The sequence below is a fragment of the Chrysochloris asiatica genome, unplaced genomic scaffold, assembly GCF_000296735.1.
Source record: "Chrysochloris asiatica unplaced genomic scaffold, ChrAsi1.0 scaffold00116, whole genome shotgun sequence".
Lineage (NCBI taxonomy): Eukaryota > Metazoa > Chordata > Mammalia > Afrosoricida > Chrysochloridae > Chrysochloris > Chrysochloris asiatica.
In genome coordinates, this window is record NW_006408634.1 from 2,333,250 (window position 1) to 2,353,646 (window position 20,397).

General features: G+C 47.1%; 1 protein-coding gene across 1 annotated transcript in view; it reads right to left on the minus strand.

The window, feature by feature from the left end:
- Positions 1-12,462, minus strand: part of LILRA2 (leukocyte immunoglobulin-like receptor, subfamily A (with TM domain), member 2) — a 19,795-nt gene extending 7,333 nt beyond the window's left edge. Inside the window, 3 exon segments of the mRNA XM_006878425.1 lie at positions 10,369-10,438; positions 10,742-10,883; positions 12,395-12,462. Of these exon segments, the coding sequence (XP_006878487.1) occupies positions 10,369-10,438; positions 10,742-10,883; positions 12,395-12,462 (280 nt within the window).
- Between the last annotated feature and the right edge of the window lie 7,935 nt (positions 12,463-20,397).

A 20,397-nucleotide genomic window follows, 5' to 3' on the forward strand; every position in this document is an offset into this window, starting at 1 on the left:
TCCTATGCAGTATTTCTCCTTTTGTGACTGACTAATTTCACTCAACTTAATGTCCTCAAGGTTCATTCATGTTATTTGGTGGCTTGCAGCTTCCTTGTTATTCTTCAAGGTAGCATAGTATTCCATTGTGTGTATGCATCAAAGTTTGTTTATTGACTCTTTAAATTTTAGGATTAAGTTTAAAGGATTCTTTTCTAACCTCAGTTCCTTCTGTTCTTAGCCCCAAGACTCCTCCTAGACTTGTCACCATTAGAACCAGTATCTGAGAAACCTGTAAGGACTCATCAGCCTGTGTTCGGATCCCGTGACCCAGACTCAGCCCTGGAAGAGAATGGCCAGTGAGAAATTTGTCCCTGATGCCTAAACACATCTTCTGCCTGCTGATGCCTCGGGTCAGGTCAGGTCTGCCTGTGACACAGGACTGCCCACTAGACTAGTGTCCCCTTCCCCCTCACCAGATCTCACCAAGGCACAGCAGAGAAGTTAGGATCGTGGTCATGGTGTCCCCTGACTGCATCTATCTGTGCAGACAAGACCTCAGCTCTCATTAGGGCAAGCAAGCACATAGGGTGTGGATACTTAGAGAATGCGTTCTACCCCTGATGTGCCTCTCATGTTAGTCATCCCACAAGAAGGGGAACAGTCCCTCCCTCCTCGGCAACCTGGCTCTCAGTTCCCCAGGGCTGAGACTGAGTGGGCACTAGGCTCTTGGCAACATTTCAGACAGAAATGAGGTTTCTCCTACCCCTGGCTATGGTGTGTCTGATCTTAATCCATCTTGAAATGGGTGAAAGTAGCAGTCAGTAGGTGCCAATCCAGAGCTGGCCTGTCCCAGGCTCAGTGTGATGACCAAGTAGAGCACCTTTCATGGTCATCCACCCCCAACTCCCTCAGTTCATGTGTCAACACATCATGATTTGCTTCTTATCATTATCCATCATCATGCCAATCAACTTGGTGGGGAGATCCCAGGTGGGTACATCATTAAACAAACCAAATGCCTGAGATTAGGGCTGTGATTAGGGTTAATGAACTGGGCTGCAAAGTCCATTTGAATTGCAAGGTCAGCAGTTCAAGCTCACCAGTTGCTCCTCGGAAACCCTATACAGGGTCACTATGAGTTGGGACCGACTCAACGACACTTAACAACAACAAAGTAAAATACGCTAAAACCAAAAATAGTTGTTATCTAATCAATTCTGACTCATGACGTCTCCTGTGTGTCTGAGGAGAACTGTCGTCCGTAAAGACTACAACGACTGCGCTCATTTGGAAGTAAATCACCAGGACTTTCTTCCGAGGTGCCTCTGGGTGGGCACCAACTGCTAACCTTTCAATTAGAAGTCAAGCGTTTAACCACTTTTGCCAACCACTCACCCCAGAATACGCTGAAAAAGCTAAAGCGTAGCTAGTCAAAAGGTAGAGGGACACAACAGTACATATTCTCCAGAGAGAAATCTTCCGAGATCCCATTTTCCTGAAGCCTTAGCCCCTGCTTTGAGTAGGTTTGAGGATCAAGTCGAAAAAACGAGTTTGCGATCTCTGTTTTTCTGTCCTCTTCTCTGCCTGTCTTATTTCCACCAATCTCCCAAGAGACAATTCTGTTGTGATAGTTATCATTTTCCAGTTCCCCTCCTCCATACCTGTCTTGCTGCTCACCCCAGGTCCTCCGCCGAGATTTACTGGCAGAAACAGAACCTTGTCTTCACCGGGACAGATCCTGAGCTCACTGGCCAGTGTTGTTTTTGATTTTTAACTTTTTATTGTGAATTGGGTGGAGATTCACAGAGCAGATCATGACTTTTACTTTCAATAAATCATCATACACCTTGTTTCATCTCAGTGATTAGAATCCCCTCCACGTAACATCACGTATCCCGCTTCCTCCCTAGGCTTTCCATTTCTCCTTCAATCCAACCCTCTGAACTTTGTCCTTGGGTAAGATGCTCTTTTGATCTTGAAAGGACAACCATTCTAGGGTGTGTGTACCTCACTACTATTGTTGTGCCCCCTTATCTATTGCTTGGCTGAAAATTGAGCCACGGGGTGACTTCAGTTCCAGACCTGGAGGGTGACCAAGGGCTGGCCAGTGCTCTTGAAGATGGCAAAATAATTCACAAAACCTTCTGTATGAATGCTGGGCTTTTCAGCTTTACTGTTTAGATAAAGAGTTCATACACTCAGCTTCTACTTCCTGGGGTCAGAGTCAAACAAACAAGATTTAAAGGAAAATGTTGTTGTTAAGTACCATGGAGTTGGTTCTGACTCATAGCAACCCTGTACAGGGTTTCCGAGGCTATAAATCTTTATGGGAACAGAAAACCTCATCTTTCTCCCATGGAACAGCTGGTAGTTTCAAACTGCCGACCTTGAGGTTAGCAGCCCAATTCGTAAACACAACGCTACCAGAGGAAAATGAATACATAATAATATCAGCAATAATAGTTGAAAAGGAGTCCTGGTGTGGGGCTATTGGATACAGCTTTGAACCACAAGGTCAACGGTTCAAACTCACCAGCCACTCCTTGGAAACCCTACACAGGGTCGCTGAGTAGGAACTGAGGGCACTTCACAACAATAACAATCGTTGAAAGATAACAGTGGTGGTTGCCTGAGAGAGAAAGAAAATGTGTTCCATTTGAAACACAGAAAAATTGGAGTGTAGGATATAACAGAAGAAAAGGATACAGACTGTGGGCTTGGGAAGCAGATCTCTGAAGGAAATTAAACGAGCACAAACAGAAAACGAAACCTCCGTAAAGTGTCGCAGCAAGGCCTAGACCTCACCTTTACCCAGACCTGAAACACCTGTGCCCAGTGGGAATCCGCTTTCCTGAGGTTCAGACGTGGAGTCTGGCGCCCCCATGTGACCTGCAGCTCCAACACCATGAATGTCTTTGGGCCAATTAACTTTCACGTCTCAATTTTTTAAAATACAATTGGAAGCAAGACTAGGACTTAACTGTGCAAAGTTTGTGCGAGCATTGAATGTGTTCATATTCGCATAAAACCAAAGTGTGGCGCTGCGGGTTAATGCTCTGGACTATAATGTCGGTTTGAACCGCAAGGTGGGCAGTTCAAGCTCACCACCTGCTCCTCTGAAACTCTATACAGGGTCGTTATGGGTCGGAACCGACTCAATGGCACTTAACAACAATAGTTATCTGAGTTTTTGTTTCATTTTTGAAATATTGTTTGTCATGTAAAATAATAGTTTAATACTGAACCTGGGACAGGCATACAGGTTTCTTTTCCAATTTGTTTGCTTGATCTTTAGTTTGTTTCTAAACAGGAAATAATAATAATTATAACCAATAGAGAAGGTCTTGACCCCTACTGGTTGGTCGAGTAACAATTTTCTGTTTTAATCTGAATGAGGAGTTTCCTTCCTGGTGGCACAAATGTTTCAAAGCTCAACTACTAAACAGAGGCACCTCGGAAGGCAGACCTGATGATCTGCTTCCAAAAAGTCACAGTTTTGAAAATTTGAGGGAGCTCAAATTTCTTCTATAACTCATGGTGGTGGTGGTGGTTATGTGGTGGTTCTGTGCCGCGGAGTTGGTTCTGACTCATAGCGACCCTGTACAGGGTTTCCGAGGCTGTAAATCTTTACAGGAGCAGAAAGCCTCATCTTTGTGCTGCAGAACAGCTGGTAGTTTCGAACTGCTGACCTTGTGGTTCGCAGCCCGATTCGTAACCACTACGCTACCAGAGCTTTTAACCCTCTATAACTCGTGGTCACCATAAGTGGAAATTGCCTCTACAGACAATTGGTTTCGTTTTCATCTGAGTGAGGAATGCATTTCTGACCCTTTCTACGACACATCCCATATCCAGGGCACACTCAGGCTGCCTGCCCATCATCCCATTCCTGGGAAGCAGTTGTTCAGTATCCCAAGTGTTGTTATAAAAACATATGCTGTATAGCATTGTTTTCAAAGGCTGCAGCCAACTCAAACAATGCTAAGAGACTAAGTGGGAAATCATGGGAGAATTTTTAATTCACTGTGAGCATCAAAATCACTTTATTTAAAAGAAAAAAAAGACCAGGCTTTCTGGTCTGATAGAAATTGGTGGGACCCCGAGACCATGGCCCTTCATCACACACACCCGTGGCTCCATTTAATAGACAGGTCTATGAGTGAACAATACTAGGGAGGTGCACACACTTTAGAGTAATTAACCACTGGAGATCAAAAGGGGAGCCTTTGCCCAAGGACAAAGTTCAAAAGGGATAGGGGAAGAAGAAAGGAAGGAAAACAGGAAAACTCAGGGAGGAAATGCAATGAGTCGTTACTTTGTGCGGATTGCAATCAATGACATGAAACAAAATGTGTATGAATTGTTGAGTGGAAAACTGATTCTTCAGCCAATTCACACTAAAAAGGTGTTTTGTTTTGTTCATTAATTTTTTTTTTTTTTTTCCCTATGAGTAGGCATTATGAAAGTAAGGTAGAAGACATGGGAAGAGGAGGAAGGGACTCATTCAAGAAACAGTTTTGTGAGGCCATGTCAACTTGACTATTATTTGTGAGGGAGAAGAAAGGAAGAGGATGTTAAGGACTCTCTCAGGTTTTCAATTCAGAGATGGATTTGGTACATTGCAATCAATGTAATGTGGAACACAAGAGGAAAAACAAGTTCTGTCTCTCTCTCTCTCTCTCTCTCTCTCTCTGTCTCTCTCTGTCTCTCTGTCTCTCTCTCTCTCTCTCTGTCTCTCTCTGTCTCTCTCTCTCTCTGTCTCTCTCTCTCTCTCTGTCTCTCTAGCCTGTAACAGTTTTGAAATCAACCATACTGATTCCTCCTCTGGGCTCTGAAGGTGAATGTGCCCCATGCCTCTCCCCTCGCTTCTCTCCTCTTTGTAGCAGGACAGCAGCCTGTGTAAGACGAAGACTCATCCTACTCCATCGGACCTCATGCTAACTTAGCTGATCCCCTCTTCACAGCTCCTATTTCCAAACAAGGTCACATTCACAAGTACCAGGGGTTAGGACCTGAACAGCTCTTTTGCGGATAACTGAGGTAGTATGTGAGAAGTCTCCGAGGTTGTTGTGAGGATGAGCTAATATGTAAGCAATGCTTACAACAGGTATGGCATTCAGCAAGTGCTCCATACACATGGTTCTCCAGGGGCCAGACTCCTAGATGGCTTCCCCTTCCTTCCAACTCTAGCCGACCCAAAGCATCACTTCATTCCCCACCTCAGCAGGGGCGCCAGACTTCTACCTCACTGAGAAATGCCAGGCCACAGGGTAAGGGCCTCTGGGAGCTCCTGCCTCACCTAAAACCTCACCCTGGCTGCTGATACCACCTCCTCCTTTCTCACTGTTCAATCCAAAAGGCAGAATTCCCTTTCCCTTTTCCCAGGCTAAACTCCGCCTAAGTACTCTATCAGCTGCATCCAACGCGGCAGCCATTGGCCACCTTTGGCTTGCTAAATTTAAATGAATTAAAATAAAGTAAAATCCTGAGAGAACAATTTATTGCAATGAATGTGCACATCCAAAAAGAAGAAAGAAGCAAAATTAACACATTAACACAGCATCTACAACAATTAGACCAACAGAGAGAAGCTACCGACACCAAAAGAAAAGAAATAATAAAATAAAATAAAAGCTTCAACTCCTCAGTCATACTAGCCACAGTCCAAGTACTCAGGAGCTGCATGTGGCCAGTGGCTACTGCACTGGGCATCACAGATAACACTTTGATCATCTCATAAAGTTCTATAGGAATGATCCCATCTTCTCTGCTCCTGGGGAACCTCTACACGTAAGCCTCACCCTCCTGCTCTGACTGAATTCAAATCCCATCTACACAATTTACAAATGCCTTAGCTAAGTTGCCTAACCCTCTGTGCCTTAATTTCCCCATCTGTAAAATGGGCATAATAATATCAATCCCACATAGAATTGCTTGCACCAGTAAATAACATCATGATAAATAGAAAAGGGATTGAAGTTATTAAAGAGTTCATTTTGCTTGGATAAAATGTCAACACTCATGGAAGCAGCAGTCAAGAAATCAAATGATGTATATTACATTTGGCAAATCTGCTACACAGACTTCTTTAAAGTATTCAAGAGTAAAGAGGACTAGGGTGCACCTGACCCAAGCCATGGTATTTCAGTAGCTTCCTCTGCATGTGAAAGTTGGACAGCAAATAAAGAAGACCATAGAAGAATTGATGCCTTTGAGTTATGGTGTTGGAGGAGAATATTGAAAGTGCCATGGGCTGCCAAAAGAACCAACAGATCAGTGTTGGAAAAAATGCAGCCAGAGTACTCCTTGGAGGCCAGGATGGCCAAACTTCGTCTCTCATACTTCAGACATATTGTCAGGAGGGACCAGTCCTTGGAGAAGGGAATCATGTTTGTGAAGTGGAGGGTCAGAGAAGAAGAGGAAGACCCCCCATGAGACGGTTTGGCACAGTGGCAGCAGCAATGGGTTCAAACCTGGCAATGGTTGTGAGGTGGTACAGGGTCAGGCAGTGTTTCGTCCTGTTGTGCACAAGGTCGCGACGAGTCGGTACCAACTCGATGGCACTGCCCTGTTTCTCTTGCCTTCTCTTCACAGTTGACTCCCTGAACTCGCTGATGACTTTTCTGCCTTTCGTTCTCTCTGTCCTCCAGCTCAGTATTCTGGCTTCCACACTCCTAGCTCCCCTGGGTCAGCTCTCATTCAGGGCACCTGTGGTCTCTGGGTTGTTACTATATCCCATGGATGTCGTTATCATATGTGAACTGCTTTAGAGACAGCAGCGAAGGAGACTGTGCCTCTTCCTCTGGCTTCTGGAACACACCTCTCTCCTCTTCTCTCTATGGCTGAGGCCAAGACCTTGTCCAACTTCCTTTCCCTCTTCTTATCTCTCAAATGTTGTTGTTCTCTAATGATCTAGCCCAGGTACTCTGATCTTTCTGCACTTCAGACTGGGCTAGCTACGTAAGTTGTAAAATTTATGCAGAATGAAAATGGAGAGGAACCCTTGCTTAAATGGACTGAGAATTCAAGATGGCGGCAGCAGAGCATCAAATCAAACAGGGAGCCTTTCAGACACAGAAGTCTCGTGCAAATGCTTGATAGATATAAATCTAGCTCGATAGACAGAAATGATAGATGGGTAGATAGATCAGTGGGTATGTAGGTAGATAGATAGATGATAGATGGATAGATAGATAACCTGTTGCAGTCAATTCCTACTCATAGCAACCCTATGTTGTTGTTGGTAAGTATCTTAAAGGACAGAGTACAACTACTCCATAGGGTTCCCAAGGCTGTAATATTTATGGAAGCAGACTGTCATATCCATCTCCCATAAAGTAGCTAGTAGGTTCAAACTACTGACTTTTGGGTTAGCAGCTGAATGTTTATCTATTATCTAACCCTTGATAGATGATAGACAGACAGGAAAACAGATATAGATAATAGGTGAATGATAGATAGATAGATGGATGGATAGATAGATAGATAGATAGATAGATAGATAGATAGATAGATAGATAGACAGATAGATTTTGTTATTGTTAAGTGCCGGTGAGTTGGTTCCAACCCATAGTGACCCTGTATAGGGTTTCTGAGGAAAAGCTGGTGGGCTTGACCCGCCGACCTTACACACAATATAGATAGATAGATGCTGTTTTTAAGTGACATTGAGTCAGTTTTGACACATAGCAACCCTGAATAGGGTTTCCAAGGAGTGACTGGTGGATTTGAACTGCCAACCTCATGGTTACCAGTCAATTGCTTATCCTACAGCCCCACACCAGGACTTAACATAGATAGATGTTGTTGTTAAGCGTTGTAAGTCTATTCCGACTCATAGCAACCCTATATAGGGGTTCCAAGGAGCAGCTGGTGGGTTTGAACTGACAGTCTTGGGGTTTGCCATCCAGTACTGATCCTACAGGGCATACATGGTGGTGGTGGTTATGTGCCATGGCGTCGGAACCGACTTATAGCGACCCTGTACAGGTTTCCGAGGCTGTAAATCTTTACGGGAGCAGAAAGCCTCATCTTTCTCCCACTGAGCAGCTGGTAGTTTCAAACTGCTGACCTTAAGGTTCGCAGCCCGATTTGTAACCACTACGCTACCAGAGCCCCTGGTATCAAATTGACTCCAACTCATGGTACTCTTATGTATGACAGAATGAATTGTTGTCAGATTCCACGTCATCCTCACAACCAGTGGCCTATTGTTAGCTGCTGGAGAATCCATCCCAACTCCTAGCGACCCCCTGTGTGCAGAGTAGAAGGGTGTTCCATGTGATTTTTCAGAGGTAAATTGTCAGACCTGTCTTCCTAGGCACCCCTGAGTGGGCTGGAACCACCAACCTTTCAGCCAGGAGTCAAACACTTCACTGTTTGTATGACCCAGAGATTCCTCCAAAAACATTACCAAGTGAAAGAAGCCAGTCACCAAAAGACCTAATTTTATATCATTCCATTGAAATGAAATGTGCAGAATAAGTTGAGGGGGATGGGGAGAAAGGGGGATGACTGCTTTATGGGTTCGGGGTCTCCTCTAGAGGTGATAAAAAATGTTCTGGAACTCAACAAAGATGATGGATGCTCAACACGGTGGGTGCACTAAACGCCGCTGAATTGTTCACTTCGATCTTATGGTATGTGAACGTCACCTCGATAAAAAATCATTATAATTTGGAAACTATTAATAAGGAGCCCTCGTGACACAATGGTTAAGTACTCAGCAGCTAATCGAAAGGTTGGAGGTTCGAACCCACCAGCTGCTTCTTGGGAGAAAGATGTGACAGGCAGCTTCCTTAAAGGTTGTTGTTAAGTGCCGTCAAGTCGGTTCTGACCCATAGCAACCCTGTACACGGTTTCCATGGCTGTAAATCTTTACGGGAGCAGAAAACTTCATCTTTCTCCCACGGAGCAGCTGGTAGTTTCGAACTGCTGACCTTGCGGTTCGCAGCCCGATTTGTAACCACTATGCTATCAGAGCTCCTTTCCATAAAGGTTACAGTCTTAGAAACTTTAAGGACGAGGCAGTTCGACTCGGTCCTATGAGTTGGACTGGACTTGATGGCAACAGATACTGAGTTTTGGTGATCTTCTTCCTCTTAGGTTTTGTTGTGGGTTCAAGTTTTGGCCCTGCCAATATCCACATGGACCACAGAGTGGACTTTCTAGCTTCTAGGTCTGACTTGTGCCACCGATACCCAACACCCCCTGCCTTGGGTCCCCAAGGACAAAGTCTAAGCTCTATATGGTGTTCAAGATTCTTGAGCTGTGCCTTCACTGAAGCTCTCCAAACGCGACCTTAGTCCCACATCCCAGTGCCCTCTGCTTCACCTCAGAGACAGACTTCCGTGTGTTCATGTGTACTTCCTCTGTACTGTAAACTCACACCCTTCCAGATCCAGAACAAGTGCCACTTCCGGCTTAGCTCTGAAATTGGCTCTCTGGTCTCCATGCCCACAGCTCCAGTTTAAAGTGGAATCACTGAGGCAGCCTCCTCGGTCTCCTCCAACCCACCAGCCTCCTCTCTGGACTCCTGCCTCTCTGCACCTCATCACACCAGCCTCCTCCCTGACCTTCCCTCTCCCGTATTCCACTAGCTTCCCCCCTGGACTTCCATCTTCCTCAACTCCATCAAGCCAGCTTCCTCTCTGAGCCTCCCTCTCCCCATCACAGCAGCCTCCTCTCTGAGCCTCCCTCTCCGCATCACAGCAGCCTCCTTCCTGGGTCTCTGCCTCTTTTTTCCCTACTTCAGTTCAAGTCCTGAATTGGCCTGGGGGAAAACCTTCCTACCACGCTAACCCTACCGCCCACATCTTAACTCATCTCTGCTAAAGGCAGGCGCCCAGAGTGATATAAGGTGCTAATTGGCTTCAGGGGACCCCCCCCCCCAAAAAAAAGGGGGCAGGGATCTCCCTCTCAAGCCACCTCAGTCCTCTCCGTGGCCTCCTGTTCAGCCTTCCCCTGGCCTTTTCAGTTTCGTTCCCCATCTCCTCCCACCCACCACCACCACCACCACCACCACCACCAGCTGCAATCTGGAAGAAATTACTCTTCGAAACAGCCAGACTAGTCCAGTTTCAGGAAATTCCAGACTGGGCAGGAGGAGGGGCTGAGCTGGGGGGTGGGGGCCGCGTCCTGTCAGTCCCCCACCCCCGCTGCGTGTCCTCCCTGCACACCAGTCCAACCACATCCCGCCTCCACATTCAGCCCAGAGGGGGCCCTGCTAGTCCACCGTGTTATCTATTATCGATCGTCTCCTTTAATGCCTCCAGGCAAACTTTGGGGGTTTCTGCAAGGCTGGGAGGGGCCTGAGCCTTAACCCTCCCTGCCCCGGGCTGAACTAAACTGAACTGGGCTGTGATTCCTCTTGGCTTGAGCTCCTACCATGGCCCCCAAGAGGGGCTGACACTTCATCTCCTGGTGCAGGTAGAGGGGGATCTCCAGACTCCAGGGACTGAGGGAGGAGGGGGCTGGGGGTCCGGACTCCGGGGTCTCAGGGAGGAGGGGGCTGGGAGCCAGGACTCCTGCGGGAGGGAGCTGGGGCCTGGATCCCTAGGGCGTAGGCTCCCTGGCGCTGTGGACCCGGACGCTGTGTCCTGGATCCCCCTCCCCGTTCCCATGGCACTTCCTTTGCCAGGTAGATCCCGCCCGAAGGAAGAAGGAAGAAGGCGCGACCCAGGGATTAAGGGGCAGAGGCCGACTCCGAACCTCGGGAGAGGGGAACCCAGCTTACACCAGAGACTGAGAGCGCGCCTACCCAGCTCGGCGAGGGCTGCAAGGTGAGGAGGCAGTGGTGGGCAGGGGTCCCGGTCCGGTCCGGAGAGAAGAAGGACAGCCAGCCAAAGACAGAGCTGCTACTCACGTCCCGGCTGCAGCCACGTGGCTTCAGGAAGCACGTACTGCAGTCCGAAGGGGCTCTGGGGTCTCCCAATCCGGGGTCACCGAGCCCCGCCCAGGCCCCCCAATCCTTCCCACGGGGCTGAGAACCAGTCGGACAGGATCTGAGGCTAGTTATTTGCGTGCTGACCCGGCTGGGGCTGAGGGGGGTCCAGAAGAGAGCCCTAGCCAGCTGTGCCCCCCCCCACCCCACCCCTGCAACTAGGGCCACAGCGCCGCTTGGACGCGGTGGAATCGGGGCGTCCGGGGGTACACCCCTTGCACTTTCTGCTTGTTTCACATTTGTGCTAAACAACAGTCTCTCTGTGCTCGCTTCCACCGGCTTTTTCCCAGCATGACCTCACTGTATGAAACGCAACAGCCCTGCTAAGAAGAAACTGAATTTGTTAGCTGCTCTGTGAGTAGATTCCGACTCTTGGAGAGCAGGGCTTTCCGGGCTGTGGCTTTTCAGAATCAGATCGCCAGGCCTTTCTTCCCAAACACCTCTGAGTGGACTTCAAGCGCTGACCTTTCAGCTGGCTCATCAACACCACCCTCCCTCCTGGTGATGCTGTGTAGAGATTGTAATTCTTTAGAGGAATAGAGACTCTCCTCTTTCTCCGGTGAAGTAGCCCACCTTGTGGCTAGCAGTACAGTGCTTATCTTACAGCTTCACCAGGGCTCCTGAGCTTTCCATCTAAGAAAGAGGCTTTGAAAAAGGGACAGACTTGCTCAAGGCCTTTGAGCCATTAAGAAGTGGCCTTCAAAATCCATTTAGAAGTCCTTCTCATGGGGAATGGAAAAAAGAAATTAAAAACAATGATGGTCAAGGGTGTAAGGAAATCCCTGACCTTTTATATCAAATCAAAACATCCCTCCTTGCCTTCATGGGCTACACGCCTACCCTATCACTGGTTCACAGAACAAAGCACTGTGGGATTCTGTGCCCCTTCGTGGTCACTCTCATGCCTGAGTCCATTGATGTGACGATTATATACCATCTCCTAACTCAGGGACTCCATCCTCCAGCACTGTATCCGACAGTGTTCTGGTGTGTTGCATAGACATTGGCTAATGATCACCAGGTCTTTCTTCCTTGTTACTGTTGTTATGTGCCGTCGAGTTGATTCTGACTCATAGCGACCCTGTATAGGGTTTCCAAGGAGCAGCTGGTAAGTTTGGAACCACCAATGTTGAAGTTCAAACTGACCTTGTGGTCCAGCACGCTATCCTGCAGCACCACAAAGTCAGTTCCGACTCACAGCTACCCAATGCACAATAGAGCAAAAGTCTACCCAGTCCTCATAATTGTTAAACACTTGAGCCCATTGCTGCTGCCACTGTGTCAATCCATCTCATTGAAGGTATTCCTCTTTTTTACTAACCCTCCACTTTACCAAGCATGATGGCCTTCTCCAGGGTCTGGTCCCTCCTGAGAACATGTCCAAAGTATGGAGACAAAGTCTCTCCATCTTGGCTTCTAAGGAGCATTCTGGCTGCACTTCTAAGATAGATTTGTTTATTCTTCTGGTACTTTTCATATTCTTCTCCAGCATTATAGTTCTTCCTAGCCTGGAAACTCCGCTGAAACCTGTCCACCATGGGTGGCCCTGCTGATATTTTAAATACCAATGGCACACCAGGAGAGGAGCCTGTCTGGGGGAGCCTTTTAGTAATGCCCTGACCCCCAGAAATAAGGAGCTCTGGCAGCATAGTGGTTAGAAGTCAGGCTGCTAACCTCAAGGTCAGCAGTTTGAAATGACCAGCCATTCGGCAGGAGGAAGATGAGGCTTTCTGCTCCTGTAAAGATTTATAGCCTCTGAAACCCTATGCAGGGTCGCTCTGAGTCAGAACCGACTCCACAGCACAACCATGTCTTAGACTCCGTTGCTCATCTGCCTGGGGTCAAATCCTGGTCTCCAGTGTTTGCTACAGAGGTTAATGACCAATTTCCTAACCTCTGTGTCTCAGTCTCGCATCTGTAAAACAGCCATTGTAATGATAGGGTTCCTGTCACCACTGGGTTATTATTGAGAATGAAATGAGTATTCATTCACTTAGAGTACCTAGGTCGGTTCCTGACACATTAAGTACTTGGGAGATAACATGTCAGCGTCTCGAGAATGCTTCACAACCGCCCGAAAGCCAATTGCTGTCCACTCAACCCCATCTCATGGGGATCCCGTGTGAGTCAGAGCCAAAGTGTATTCCACAGGGTTCTCAGTACCTGTGATCTCTTAAAAGCCACTTTCCAAGTGTTTCTTCCTCGGCACCTCTGGGTGGGCTTGAACCTCCAACTTTTCAGTTAGTAGCTGACTGTGTTCACTATGTGCACCATCTGTTGTTAGGTGCCGTCGGGTCAGTTCCAACTCATAGAAACCCAGTAGGACAAAACACACCGGGTCCTTCACCATCTGGGTAATCATTGCTCTTTGTGTCCCTTGGTGCTGCTACTGTGGGAAGCCATCTTGTCGAGGGTCTTCCTCCTTTTCACTGACCCTCTACTTTGCCAAGCATGATGTCCTTCTCCAGGAACTGGTCATTCCTGATTAACATGTCCACAGTATGAGAGATGAAGTCTTGCCATCATAGGGAGCTTTCTGGCTGTACTGTGTAAGGTAGATGTGTTTGTTCTTCATGGCCCTTCCAGAATTCTCGGACAACACAATTCAAATGCATCACTTCTTCCATGATGTAGTCCTTATTCATTGCCCACCTTCACACGCAAATATCGTGGCTTGGGTCACATGAACCTTCGTCTTTAAGGTGGCATCTGTGCTTTTGAACACCTTCAAGAGATCTTTTTGCAGCAGATTTTCCCAGTACAATGCATCATGGGATTTCGTGACTGCTGTATCCAGAGATGTTGATTGTGATCCAAGTAAATAGAAATCCTTAACATCAACCTGTCCTCTGTTTATCATGATGTTGTTTATTGGTCCAGTTTTATCACCTAGGGATTACCATACCTTACGACAACCTCTGTTGTAATTGTCTTTGTTGTTAGATACGGTGGAGTGGATTCTTACCCATAGTGATCCCACGTGATAGAGGAGAACCGACCTATAGGGTTTCCTAGGCTGTAATCTCTATGGGAGCAGATTGCCCAGTCTTCCTCCTCCAGAGTTGCTGAGTGGATTCAAACCATCCACCTTCCACTTAGCAGAGAGCTTAACATTTGCACTAGTGGGGTTTCTTACAACTAGCAATCCCGATTCTCCGTTTTCAGAGTTGTAAACTGGAGCATAGGTTGAAGAAGTCAGTTCATAGGTTGAGGAAATGACAAAACTCAAGACTAGATGTGTGATGTCTGAAACCAAAGCCTTAGCCTGTTGTCAGGTACTGGAAGGTGGGCAGACACCTGCTGGGGGGGGGGGACAGGGGAAGGACAGAGTGAGGGGCCTCAGCAGGGCTGGCCAGGGGAAAGAGCTGCCGTGTGGAGAGGAGCCCTTCAGTGGCACAATGACCAAGCGCTGAGCCGTGAACCAGAAGGTTGAAGCTTCCAGACCACCCAGAGGTACCTCAGAAGGAAGTCCTGTCGATTTACGTCCTAGAAGCCCTACGGAGTGGGACACTTGGCATCTGCTCTCAGGAAAATGAGCCCCACTGCCCTCGAGGTCACTCACAGAGTTGAACTGCCCCACAGGGATTCCTAGGCTGCCACCTCCTTCTCCCATGGAGTGACCGATGGGCTCCAACTGCCAGCTTTTTTGCTTAGCAATCAAGTAATGAACTTAGAGCACCACCAGTGTTCCCATAAAGATTGTTGCTGATGCTAAATGTCATCAAGTCAGTTCCAACTCATAGTGAGCATGTATAAGGTTTCTGAAGAGCAGCTGGTGGGTTTGAACTACTAACCTTGAAGCTAGCAGGTCAGTGCTTAGCCTAGAGAGCCACACAAGGATTTCATGAAGATTGTTGTTGTTAAGTGCCATTGAGTTGATTCCAACCCATAGCGACCCTATATAGGGTTTCCAAGGAGCAGCTGGTGAGCTTGAACCACCAACCTTGCAGTTCAAATGACTTTGCAGTCTGACGCATTAGCCCACAGCGCCACCCCAGGACTACTCCACGAAGATTACAGCTGCCGAAAACCTTAAGGGGTAGTTCTACTCTAACACATGGGGTGGTGCCTTAGTTTAGTTATTTAGCCAGGGTGCACCTGACCTAAGCCATGGTATTTCCAATCACCACATGTGCATGTGAAAGTTGAGCAATGAATGTGGAAGACCGTAGAAGAATTGATGCATTTGAGTTATGGTGTTGGAGAAGAATACTGAAAGTGCCGTGGGCTGCCAAAAGAACCAATAGATCTGTGTTGGAAGAAGTGCAGCCAGAGAGCTCCTTGGAAGTCAGGATGGCCAAACTTCATCTCTCATACTTAAGACATATTATGAAGAGGGACCAGCCCCTGGAGAAGGACAGGACGCTTGCTGCTGGCACAGTGGACCCAAACATAGCAATGATTGTGAGGACAGCGCAGGCCCATGGGGTGTTTCGTTCTGCTGTGCCGACGATGGTTCAGTCGGTACTGACTCCACTGGTACCAAACAACAACAACTACAACACATGATTACTGCCTCAGTAACAGGACAACCCATTCCCCAGTGGGACTATAACCCCAGGCAGAAAACACACACCTGGGAGCCAGTTCGGAGTCCTGGTAACTCTAGGACAGAGGAGAGCAGCTCTTAAGGTTTTCAAGTCTGTCAATCTGTGAGAGCAGACTGCCTCGTTTCCCTCCAGCACACTGCGGCTGGGTTCCGATTGCTGACCTTGGAGTTAGCAGCTCACTGCGCTTTTAGGGACTTGCAATACATATTTTTGAGGGGGATAGATGTCAATCCATAACAGTCCCCATGAGGAAGGAATTGGCTCGATGACAACAAATTTTAGTGTGTCTTTTGGTGGGGGGGACCTGGCGGCGATGTGTGAGTGCAGATTGTGAGCTGAGTTATAATGAATATATATTCATCCAAGTTGACCTCAGAGATGTTTGACAAACACTGCAGAGATCAGGGAAGAAGAGGGAGTCATCTCGAATGTCACAGCTTGTTCCTAAAGAAGCAATATCACACAAATCCCCCATTTTGTCCCCATCCTCATTAATCTCATTTGTAAAATCAAAAACTATTTGCCACTCAGTTGGTTGCAACTCAGACACCCTATGTTTGCAGAGTGGTCTCATAAGTTTTTCCTGGCCTTGACCTGTCGGAAGCAGATAGCCCCTGGCTGTGGTTCGAACTCCCAACCTTTGGGTTAGTATACCATTTTGTTGTAATCTGAGAGCAAGTTGCATTTCCATTCAACAATTCAGACACATTTTGTTGTGCGACATTAATTGCAGTCCCAACAAGATGAGCAGCACTCTCTCCGTTCCTTCCTGTTTCCGGTTCCCAGTCATCCTTCTTTTCCATCCTTCCTGCCTTCTGAGTTGTTTCCCCGGGCATATGCTGCCCTGTAGGTCTCACAGGGTTGATTTTTTTCAAGAATGTTTTATTATTCATCTTATGGACCTACCATTTCCTTTGGCTGAAAGTTGAGCTAATGAGGGGTGAGTTCAGTTCCAGGTGTGAAAGGTAACTAAGGGCCATAGTCTGGGGTGGGGGTGGGGGGGTATCACTTGTTGTTATTAGATGCCGCCCAGGCGACTCCCAACAGAAGCCCTGGCAGTGTAGTTGATGGTGAGCTGGGCTGCTAACCTTAAGGTCAGCAGTTTGAATCTACCACTTGTTCCTTGGGAGGAAGATGAGGTTTTCTGCTTCCCCAATAAGGAGCTCCAGTAGCGTAGTGGTTACGAATTGGGCTGGGAACTGCAAGGTCAGCAGTTTGAAACTACCATCTGTTCTGCAGGGGAATGATGAGGCTTTCTGCTTCCGTAAAGATTTACAGCCTCGGAAACCCTGTACAGGGTCACTATGAGTCGGAACCAACTCCACAGCACATAACCACCACCACCACTACAGACTTAGTTTGAGGACTAAGGTGCACCTGCCCCAAGCCATGGTATTTTTAATAACCTCATATGCACATGAAAACTGGACAGTGAATATGGAAGACCGTAGAAGAATTGATGCATTTGAGTTGTGGTGTTGGAGGAGAATATTGAAAGTGCCATGGACTGCCAAAAGAACCAACAGATCTGTGTTGGAAGAAGTGCAGCCAGAGTGCTCATTGGAGGCCAAGATGGCCAGACTTTGTCTCTCATGCTTCAGACATATTGTCAGGAGGGACCAGTCTTTGGAGAAGGATATCATGTTGGTAAAGCGGAGTGTTAGAGAAAAAGAGGAAGACCCCCAACAAGATGGATTGGCAAAGTGGCAGCATCAACATAGCAATGATTGTGAGGTTGGCCCAGAATTAGGCAGTGTTTCGTTATGTTGTGTATAGGGTCACTATGAGTCAGAACCCACTCCATGGTACACCACCACTGCCGGATAGTTCGAACCCACCGAGCTGCTCTTTGGGAGAAAGATCTGGCAACGTAGCCCAGTCAAGGTCACAGTCAAGAAAATCCTAGGGAGACAGCGCCACTCTGTCATACAGAGTCGCTGAGTTGGAGACAACTCCAAGGCAGGTTCAAGTCAATCTTTAGGTTGTAACCCCATTGCCATTCTTAAGGGGTTTCCAAGGTTAAGTCTTTACAGAAGCACACTGCCACATCTTTCTCCTGTTGCCGTTGCTAAGTGGCATCGAGTCGGTTCTGACTCATAACAACCCTGTATAGGGTTTCCTAGAAGCTGCTGATAAGTTTGAACTGCTGACCTTGCAGTTCAAACCGACCTCATGTGGAATGACTGGTGGGTTTGAATCACTGACTTTTCAGCTGCCAGTCCAGTGCTTAAACTGTGCCACCAGGATGCCTAGGCTCATTGTTGTTAGGTGCCGTCGAGTCAGCCGCGACTCACAGTGACCTGATGCATAATAGAACGAAACACTGCCTGGTCCTGCCCTATCTTCCCAGTTATGTTTGAGCCCATTGTTGCTGCCACCATGCCATTCCATCTTGTTGGGGGTCTTCCTCTTTTTCACAAACCCTCCACTTTGCCAGACATGACATCCTTTCTCCAGGGACCCTCCTGTCCCTCTCATCTTGTCAGTTTGTCATGCTGTTGTGGCTTACATGTTGCTGTGATGTTGGAAGCTATGCCACTGGTGTTTCAAATACCAGCAGGGTGACCCAGGGGGGCCAGGTTTCAGCGGAGCTTCCAGACTAAGACAGACGAGGAAGAAGGAATCTGTGGTCCAGTTCTGAGTGATTGTTGTTGTTAAGAACATCGAGTTGGTTCCAACTCATAGTGACCCTGTATAGGGTTTCTGAGGAGCAGCTAGTGGGTTTGAACTGCCAACCTTATGGTTGAAGTCCATTGCTGAAAACCTTTTGAATAACATCAAAATATTGTCTTAGGTCAACAGTTGATTAAATAATTTGCATCACTCAGGAAAGCCCTGCCAAGTAGGTAGTATTATTTTATCTATTTTACAGCTAGGAAAACAGACCTGGAGAGATTCAGTCATTTATCTAAAGCCAACCAGCTGCCCAAGGGTGGAGCTGGGATTCCAGCATGAAGACTTTCCATTCTCATAACAGAGACTGTTAAAATAAACGCATGGTGGTCATCAAAGCCCCACCCAGAAGTCCCATAAAAAATGACCATGTTCCAGGAACTGGACATTGCTATTTATCTTCTAAGCCAGCACAAGGTGTAGCAGTAGGGACACAAACTGTCCACTTCAAATGGATACTAGTCTTGGCATTTGTTCATTGGATTTTAAGCATGAGGGAGCTGACATTGTTTCCATCCCTTCCTCTTTAGTTTTCTAACAAAATGTGAGGTGCTCTGTTGTTTAACTCATGTACTTTCAAAATCAGATAACTCAAACTAGAAAATGTCATGTAAATGAGTCTGGAGGGCAGATTGTCCTTAACCGTGGCCGTGGACTAAACGTTTGGCTGTTAGCCACAAGGCCAGCAGTTCAAAGCCTCTCTCCTTGAGAAAAAGATGAGGCAATCTGATCCCATAAAGAGAGACGGTCTCAGAAACCCTGTATAGAGTCATTATGAGTCAGAATTCACTTCATGGCACTGGTTTTGGTTGGGGTACTAGCTGAAAGGTTGACCCCTTGAACCTACCCAGCAATACCTAAAAAAAAACCCCAAAAAAACCCCCAGACTTAGTGATCTATTTCCATAAAGATCACAACCAAGAAAACATTACTGTAGTTGTTAAGTGCCATCGAGTCAGTTCTGACCCATAGCGACCCTGCATAGGGTTTCCGAGGCTGTAAATCTTGACGGGAGCAGAAAGCCTCATCTTTCTCCTGCAGAACTGCTGGTAGTTTTGAACTGCTGACCATGAGGTTAGCAGCCTGACTTGTAACCACCATGCTACCAGAGCTCCTTAGCAGCCACCTAGTGAATTCTAACTCAGAGTCCCCGTGTGTGTCAGTGTTAGAAGTGTGCGCTCCACGGAGTTCCCAACGGCTGACTTCTCAGAAACAGATCTCTAGACCTTGCGTCTGAGGTGCCTCTGGGAACCTCCAACTTCTACAATAGCAGCTGAACACATTAACAAATTTCAATGCCCAGGGAGTCCTGTCTGACATATACCAGAAACAAAACAAAATTAGCCCACTGCCCTTGGACTGAGTTCTGATGTATAGTGAGCCTGACAGAACAGAGGACAACTTCCCCATAGGGTTTCCATGGTTGGAATCTTTATGAAAGCGGGCTGCTACAACTTGGTGTGGGTTCCAGCAGCTGACTTTTAACCTCCAACAGCTGAACGCTTTAACCATTCTATTGGGTATCACCACTGCCGTTGAGTGAGTTCCAAGTCCACAGGACAAAGTAGAACTGCTTCATAGGCTTTCCAGACTGTAAATGTTTGCAGGAACACAAAGCTTCAGCTGCCTCCTATGGAGAAAGTTTGTTGTTAGATGCCATCAAGTCAGTTCTGACTCATAGTGACCCTATAGCATCCTCACAACTATTATGCTTGAGACCCTTGGTGCTGCCACTGTGTCAGTCCATCTTGTTGGGGGTCTTCCTCTTTTTCTCTGACCCTCCACTTCACCAAGCATGATGTCCTTCTCCAGGGACTGGTCTCTCCTAATAATATGTCCAAAGTGTGAGAGAAGGAAGTCTCACCATCCTGCCTTCTAAGGAGCATTCTGGAGGTACTTCTTCAACACAGATCGGTTTATTCTTCTGACAGTGCATGGTAATTTCAGTACCCTTCTCCAATACCATAACTCAAAGGCACCGTTTCTTCTATGGTCTTCCTTATTCACCGCCCAACTTTCCCATGCATGTGAAAATACCATGGTGACGGGGAGGTGCATCTTAGTCCTCAAATTGACATCTTTGTTCTTGAACACTTTGAGGTTTTGTGTGGGCAGATTTGCCTGATGCAATGTCCTTTCATTTCTTTATTGCTGCTCCCATGAGTGGTTCCACAAGGTTAGTTGTTGTTGTTAGGTGCCATCGAGTCAGTACTGACCCATAGCGACTTTATGCACAGCAGAACGAAACAC